The sequence below is a fragment of the Balaenoptera ricei genome, chromosome 9 (genome assembly GCF_028023285.1).
Source record: "Balaenoptera ricei isolate mBalRic1 chromosome 9, mBalRic1.hap2, whole genome shotgun sequence".
NCBI lineage: Eukaryota > Metazoa > Chordata > Mammalia > Artiodactyla > Balaenopteridae > Balaenoptera > Balaenoptera ricei.
In genome coordinates, this window is record NC_082647.1 from 22,595,614 (window position 1) to 22,604,008 (window position 8,395).

At 41.4% G+C, this 8,395-nt stretch overlaps 1 protein-coding gene across 5 annotated transcripts in view; it reads left to right on the plus strand.

Annotated features, from left to right (window-relative positions):
- CEP41 (centrosomal protein 41) overlaps nt 1–8,185 on the plus strand; it is a 48,841-nt gene extending 40,656 nt beyond the window's left edge. For 2 of the 5 annotated variants that reach the window (XM_059933375.1, XM_059933374.1), the window contains 5 exons: nt 287–354; nt 1,400–1,514; nt 1,956–2,171; nt 2,865–3,009; nt 7,077–8,185. In XM_059933375.1, the coding sequence (XP_059789358.1) occupies nt 287–354; nt 1,400–1,514; nt 1,956–2,171; nt 2,865–3,009; nt 7,077–7,101 (569 nt within the window). In that variant the 3' untranslated portion in view covers nt 7,102–8,185. Of the gene's footprint in view, nt 1–286; nt 355–1,399; nt 1,515–1,955; nt 2,172–2,864; nt 5,291–7,076 lie in introns of those variants that run through there. The other 3 variants (XM_059933376.1, XM_059933378.1, XM_059933377.1) reach the window with 3 other exon arrangements.
- Nucleotides 8,186–8,395: the final 210 nt, after the last annotated feature.

The window sequence follows — 8,395 nt, forward strand, 5'->3', positions numbered from 1 at the left end:
TGTGTTCTGGGAACCTGGAAGTTGGCTCTACCACATGCTCTGAGAGAGGCTGGTGACTCTCTCAGGGGGCTCAGGGGCCCAGTGCTAAATGTCAGAAACAGTGAAGTGACACTTCTTATTTGTTCACAGTGTCCTGTTTCTTTTCTTTCACAAAAGTATTTAGGTTTATAGCTAGTTGATTTTGAAAATATGTTTCTTTTAACTCTTAGACTTTAAACCAGCTGAGAATTGGGGCCAAGTTGTACCGAGAGCTACAAACTTCCTAAGCTTTTTCTTCTCTTTGCAGCTTACAGTTACCCAATTGCAACTCTGTCTAGAACAATGAACCCTTATTCAAATGATATTCTTGAATATGTATCCTTTGTTGCATTTTAAGGAGTTGGATGGTATATAGACTGAAGACTCAAACTTACCATGAATCATGCTCCTAGTAAGAAAACCCTATGAAGGACCTTTGCTATTAATTAGTTTACTTCGCATATTTTAGAATTTCGATCCTTAGCAGTTGCTGAGAATGCTTCCAAGCCATCCTGCAGTAGGACAAAAAACATTAGGTTAAAGGTTATGATCCGTTGAGAGTCAGTCCTAAGACTGGTTTCCCCAGAAAGTTTTCCCAAGTAAAATGTAAGGAGTGAATTTTTTTCCTTCTATTTTAATTTTTTTTGCTTCTTGAAATTTTAATTTTTTTGCTCATAAAAATCATACAAATAGAAAATAATTTAAATACTGAAAAATATAAAAAAGAAAATTGAAATCTCCAATAACCACACAATTGAACAACAAACTCTTACTACATTTTTTGTGTATTTTATTCCAGACTGTCTTCTTTGTCTTTTTAACAAAGTAAAAATTATACTGTATATATAATTTAGTATGTTGCTTTTCCCCACTTCATATTACAGTATATTTCCCCACACTAACACAAGCTCTTTTTAAACTCTATTTGTGATGCAGTATAAGATCTCATCTTTAGATTTACTGTAATTTACTAAATCATTCCTCTTTGAAGGAATGGACTTTTAGGTGGTTCCCATTTTTTTACTGTTATAAATAAGACTGCAGTGGACACACTGGGCATAAAAGTTTTTCTGTTTCCTCATCTGTAAAATGGAGGCTGTAATACTTACTCTCCAGGATTGTACAGATGAAAGAGCCAAAGAGTGTACAGTGTGTAACTAGTGCCGTCTTGGACATGGTGATACTAGTTCATAGAAGAAAAGGATACCAGCTTGTGTGGTTTCCACGACAGGAAAAAGTCCTGTACCCCTTGAAGAGGGGTCATCTGATGCTCCTTGAACTCAGAGAGGTAAACCTTGACAGCTCTTCTTCCTCAGGGGTTTCTGTATAGTCTAGGAGCATTAGCTCAGCAGGGTCGAACCTTAACTCATCTGCTTCTTAGAAAAATGCCCATGGCAAGATCATCATTCTGTATGACGACGATGAGAGGCTGGCCAGCCAGGCAGCTACCACCATGTGCGAGCGGGGATTTGAGAACCTCTTCATGCTTTCCGGAGGTGAGGGGCTGTGTTCTGCTTAGGACTTAAAAGGCGAATACTTGGGCTCACACTCCTTCAACTCCACCCCTATCGCCTTTTCCCTCCCAGAGCTCAGAACTTAGTATTCTGGAAAGAGAGACAACCATGCTGGCAGAAAGGAGTCAGGATACTGAAACTTCCGTTAGCTCCATCAGCACATGTTTTTAATTCCTGAAATAATGATGTTACTTTATGGCCCTGTAAGAAAGCCTTAATGCTGAAGACCTGAGCTAAACGATTTCTGGTGGAATTCTCAGAATCCCACATAACAACTGACATTTTCTGGTGTAATTTACTTAATGGTGAAGCAGTTAAGAAAGATTTCCTGTCCTTGTGTTGAGGAGACATGCGGGCTCCTTTCCAGCTTGCCTTGGCCTCACCGTGCTAACACGGCTTTTTCTGATGATCTTCCACACCTAGGTCTAAAAGTCTTAGCTCAGAAATTCCCAGAAGGACTGATTACGGGTTCCCTGCCAGCATCTTGCCAGCAGACCCTTCCGCCTGCTTCTGCCCGGAAACGATCCGGCCCGAAAGTGCCGCCCCCAGCAGCCAAGAATAAATGGAGATTTACCCCAGAAGACCTAAAGAAGATAGAATATTACCTGGAAGAGGACCAGGGTCCTGCAGACGGTACTAGTAAGATATTTTGACCTTTAGAAATAATGTTTTCTGTAGAACTTGAGGTTTGCAGCTTTGAACATCAGCCTCATCATATAAGAAGCTTGATGTCTTATATTCAGATTCTTCAAATATTTGCAGGAGAAGGGGGAAGGTGCAGGTGCTATGTGAGGAGAGGGGAGGTGAGTGGAGGTGATCCCAGATTATGGTAAGAATTAGGCATTGCACACAGACATAGAAAGAGAAGAGAGGGTATCAGTCAAATAAAGTGTGCATCTCAGGCAGAGTTGAGAGGCTAAGCTGAGGCTTTCACATTCCTTCTCAGAAAGCTTTGCTTCCTTCTGCTGCTTCTGGGTACCTTTAAACTACTTCTGGCCTTTCCTTTGGCACACTGCTTTCTCTTTTTCCTCTAACCATTCCTGTACCCTTCTCTACTGAGAAGGAATGAAGGACAGACGAGGTTGATTGGGATAATGGAGAGGAGGGAAAGAAAAGCTATCTGGGTTTCCCTTCATCCCTACCCGCTTCCCCACCTTCTAATTGATCTCAAGGATGAAGAGTAGGTTTTAGCCTAAAGTAGATGCTGAATAGGACTTCATTAGCTTAAAAGTGGTTTGCAGCATAAGACTTCATTAGTTTAAAAGTGTACTTGGCAGGTTGTCCCTGGAATCATTTTTGCAGCTCTGCTCCCTGCTTTCTTGCTCCCTTCAGGCCGGCTGAGCCAAGGTAATGCTTCTGGAAGAGACTCCAAGGTTCCAGGCGCCCGCAGCGGTCAGAACCTGCCTGCCGGGGGCCCTGCCGGCCACCAGAATCCCCGCTCACTGGGCAGTGGCCACCTGCAAGGCAAACCCTGGAAGTAAAGACTTTGTCTTAGTCAAATAAATGTTTTCTCTCCTTTCGGAACCCCTGAGCAGTTCCCAAGTTGGTCCTTTTAAGAAGGTGCTGCAGAGGAAAGACCTCAACGTGTGTCAGGCCCCCTTTCCTCTTCCTGTCTCCAGCTCCTCTCCCACATCCAACCCGGGAAGGATTTTTACAAAAACCAGAGGCATGACAGGCTCTAGTGTCCTCCCTGTTGTTTACAGAATATTTAAGTCTCTGAAACTGAGTAGGAAAAAAGTCTGATTTTTTTTTTTTTAATAAGGTCCAGTTTGTTTTGGTCTATATCCTGCATTGTTTTGTAAATACTTCAGGCATATCTGGTGTGTCCTTCCCAGCCAGTTCTTTTTCACTCACTCTTCTTGGTTTCATGAAGGCTCTCTTGGTAGGCTTTGCAGCCTGAGAAGCTGTCCCTGGGGGTGCAGACGATTCGTAGCTTTCAGCCCCCACCAGCTGTGGACCCGCTGGCTGAGGAGCTCTTTGCCCAGCACCCGATGCAGGCTCCGTCTTCAGTTTGGAAGCCGGTACCTGTGAGCATCACTCAGTTAAGATTTAGCAGTAGCTCTCACATGTGCTCAACGCTCTCCTCACTAGATGTTTTCCTGGAACCAGCACAGGTGATGCTGTGTGCTCAGGTGCCTTCACCGGCAAGTCCTGCCCACTGTTCAGGGCCGGGTTGAGAGCCACTGAAGCCCCCTGGAGCCATCCCTCATTTGCGGTTGGTTTATTAGTTGTAAACTCCCATTACCCAGCTCAGGCCCATCCATCTTAGATGGGTAGAAATTATGGCCACTTGAAAACATTGGCTTTGGTTGGGCCACTGCCGGCACACAAGGTGAGGACAACTCCACAGTCCTTTGTCAGAGCTGACAACCCTTTAAACCCTTGCTTAAAAATACAGTATTAGTCTAATTGAGTAATTAGTGCAATTCCCTGCTTACTTCTCATTCTCATGACTGAGCTGTGATTAGGAGGTTTTGATTATAGATTCTTGTTTGGGCCAGAATTTTGAATCAGCATTAACTGAATTGCTAGATGACTGACATTCATTCCATTTAATTGGGGGAACAAAAGACCTCAGGTAAGGATGAGGAACTCTGAAATCATCAGGAAAAGGAAAAAGAGCCTTGTTAATTTTTATGGTCTGTGATCTGTAGCTGTGATAAGGGACTAAGGAATAAATTGTGCTCTTTGTCATGGCAACCAGCTTGTGAAAACCCAGCTGAAAATTGCCTATCCTTAGGTGGTTATTGCTGCTGGGTAAGATTTGTCTTAACAGGACTATTTTTCTCACCACCAAAAAAAAGAAAGTATCACAGTATTTCCAGCATGGGGGGCTGTGTTTGTAGGAGAAATAAAGGTAATAAATATCTTATAGAGACATATGGAAAAATAACTTTCACATTCAGCCCAGTTCTGTTTTAGTGTGTTTATTCTTCTCTACTTGATTTCCAAAGTGCAACATTTTCCGATGCTTTAGAAATCAAACAAACCAGGGACATTGTTCAGATGTCAAGCCGTGCCCAATTTTCCACAAGATTCAAGAATCTTGTATAAAATTCAGCCAACGTACACATAGCTTTAATGAGGAGCCTGTCATGTTTCCCCATAAATTTATTGCCTGAGAACGAAGTTCAGCCTTTTGCTAATGCCAGAATGCTCTGGCTTTTTATTTTCTTTACAGCATAGATTTTTTAAAATGCAAATTTTTCCACACTCAACTTTCCCCTAGCATGGACAAGATTTTCAGCCATTTTGGACACATATGCATTTTTAAGAAAAAAAAATTTTTTTCTCTGTGACGAAGTTCTGGTTATGCCATTTTCAAGTCGACTAGTCAGGAGTTTAGATTTCCCCACTCGATTCTATTTTGAAAGTAAATGGTAGTCCCCCTTTGTTCCTATTCTGCATTCCCATCACCACACAACACTAGAGTGTTAGAAACTACTATGTGTATGTGCAAAGTCAGTATAGCTGAACCTATTAGAATTGCAGTGCATTTAGTTGAGAGATCTGGCAGGTTGACTATATTTATGTGTGTTTCTCCATAGCACTTTGCCTGTTGGTAAGGATTTTAAATAACTACTCCTCAAAGACCTGTTCTGGTTCTGCACTTTGTGTGTTAAATGTCACTTGCAGTTTTTACATGCTCAAGGTATTGCTTTGAATGTTCTACTTTACTAGTTTCTTCGTTAGATTAACTGACATGTATTATCTAAGCGATCTGTGATACTTTGTGCAATTATGAATGTTGAAGATTAAAGTACATAGTTCTTAATTTGTTGTTTGCTGTTAATATGCTGAGATCTGCCAACTTCTCTCTTCCTCTCTGTTGAGATGATTTGTGGGGAGTCACATGAGACTGGGGTGATCTGAAAGAGTACTTCTTTTTGCTCTGTCTCCCAGTAATGCATATTTTCTTTGTATAAATGAATCAGGAAATCATTCCAATTAGGGCAGGGGACCTTAGCTCTCTAGTCAGAAGGGTTTCTCCTCATGCCCAGCAGGGACTGACTGCCACCTTAAACACATTACAGCGGGACTGTCTTGTCAGTGTTGGGGGTTGATGAGCTTCCCTTGCCTGGGAACTTATGACCCCCCTAGATGGAAAATGCTTTATCAACGTACAGCTGCTGCTCCATCTGAGCAATGGTGATGGCCAAAGTCTAAGTAATAAGTTCAGTACTTTATCTACTGTATTTAAGAAAGAAAAGAGAGAAGGAAGGAGAGAAGCAAGGAAACAAGAAGTGTGGAGGGAGGAAGGGGAAGGCAACATTACTCACTTGAGTACAAAAAGAACATCTCGGGCTGTTACAATGTCAGGTTTAATCTATTGAAAGGCATAGAATGGGGACCTCCCTGGCAGTACAGTGGTGAAGACTTTGCCTTCCAATGCAGGGGGTGTGGGTCCGATCCCTGGTTGGGGAGCTAAGAATCCCACATGCCTCGTAGCCAAAAAAACAAACAAACAAAAAACCCCCATAAAACAGAAGCAATATTGTAACAAATTCAATAAAGACTTTAAAAACGGTCCACATCAAAAAAAAAAACTTTATAAAAAAAGTAAAAAGAAAGGCATAGAATGAATCAAATGACCTAAAAGTAATTTTATTTTTTACCTTTAGCAGAAAACCAGAACTAGCACAATCATATTGGACTAGGGGTGTAAATCAGAATTAAAAGAGAACAAATAGTGTTCATTAGTTGCTGAGGGATTTTTCCTGTGATGCTATTGAGATTATACAAAAATTCATAAGACTTTAGGCTAGTCACCAAGAACACAGAACAAAACAAAACCTTCTTTTCTCTAATTCCCTTGTGGAATATAAGTGAAATCAGAGTCCTAGGCTAGGAAGAAATATGTAGGCAATTTTTCTTGTGTTGGTTTTGGTTTCTGTCATGTTATAAATTGGTTGTAGCTTCTGTCTTTTATGTTATCCGACTTTTTTAGGGGGGATAATTAATTTCTGTCCACCTGGATTTAAATCCATGACTCCCTTCCTGCTCTACTCTGAAGATAATCATTAAGAACCTTTCTTTCGCCAGTTCCAAAATATTCCCAGTGTCTATAATGTGCGTTTATTTTCTCACAATTCTTTCAAAGTTTTTTAACTCCCATAATACTTTCCTTTTTCTTCTTTCAAGAAACATCAGAAATGTGGATATTATATCAGTTTATGTGAGCATGATGATATGCTTATCTACTGTTCAATTAATTTTTTGATTAAAATATATTTTTCCTATAAAAAACAATAAATAGGACACATTGTGCTTCCAAAGTGTTCAGAAGACATTTGGGTAGTAATACTTTCCTAAAGTTGCGGGAATTATTGAAATTGCTATTGCCACGTCCTTAAATTGGCACACAGGTCAGTTATAGCATAAAATATGTAATGGTGGCAATTTGTCAGCATTGAATTCTGACAGGACAGGATTCAGTGCATGATTTTATGTGTTTACAAAACTATATTGCCCCCCTCCCCGCACCCCCCCCCATCTCCTTATGGTCTCACTCTCTGATGCTTATCCTCTTTGTTCCAAATGCAGACGCAGATTCTCTTCACCTGCATAACATCCTGAGGCACCTGGTGAAATGTGTGGCAAACAGAGGTCACTTATTAAATACTATTGACTGATGGACTACATTTTTTAAAAATTATTTTAAATTATTTTTGACTATAACCTCCCAGAGGGTGAAAATCACCAACTACATGACAGTGGCCCTTAATAAGGGTGTGTGAATAAATGAACTGAACCTGTCAAGACTGAAGTCTGGGATGTAAAGCCCATTGTGGTGGCCACTCAGCGCTGGTCTGCCATTCTGGAGACCCGGAAAGTTTGTTATCCCTTGTCCTCTTCTACATCCTACTTTTGTATGTGAGACATTCATCACTCTGAGATTTTTAGATTACCCTCTGCAGGAGGTACTCAGAAAGCTGTTAGGGCCGTTATTATTAGCCTGGCTGTCTGCAGTCTGCCTGTTTCCATGGTCCCCTCAAGCTCAAAGTAGCCTTCAGAATTCAACTGCACCATCCCCATCTGAGAGTGGGTTTTATTTTCTCTTTTGTTTCAAATCTTGAAGATTTCCAGGTAATAATGTTAGCAAACATTTATGGAGAGCTTACTATGTGTTAGGCAGTATTCCTAGATTCTTCATTTTACGTTTTGACTCATTTGACTATCAGAACATCCCTACGAGGTAGGCACCCCCATTTTCAGGTGAGGAGACTGAGGGTCAAATGGAAATTAAGCAACTTGCCCTGTGTCACTGAGCTGGAAGGTTGAGAAACCATTCTGCTCTGTGCTTGTCCACTCTGGGTGGGTACAGCCACTCTCTCCCTGGCTACGCCTCCAATTCACTAACAAAAATGTAACTTTCCCTTGGCTGTTGGCTCCCCTTCCTTCCTCGTCACCTGAGATTCCACTGAAAGCTTTCCTCCTCTGCCTGCACAAAAGGCGAGGAATTCAGGGACTGAAACATCTGCTCCTGGGACCATTCCACTGTCTGTGTCTGGTGACCTATCTCGAAGACAGGTGCTCCAGGGTTTCTGAGATTTGTTTCTTAATGAGTTATCACGTAGGGAATGGGAGTTACAAGCTTTTCATTAGATTGTAGGGGAAAAGTAGGCTGTTTTCCTGATGGTTGAACTATCCAATAAAACCATATTGATATGATTTGTGTCTGAATTTCTCTTTCCTTTGCGGTGATGTTTCTGATTTAGGCTGAAACATAAATTGTGTGAATTGGCTTATGGCCGCAGGCCTGGGCTTCATGGGAGGAAGCAGCAGCAAACCTCTGTGCCTCAGTCCATGTTAGCAGAGCTCTCATTCCACTGCACTCTTCTAAAAATGTAGCCGAACACACC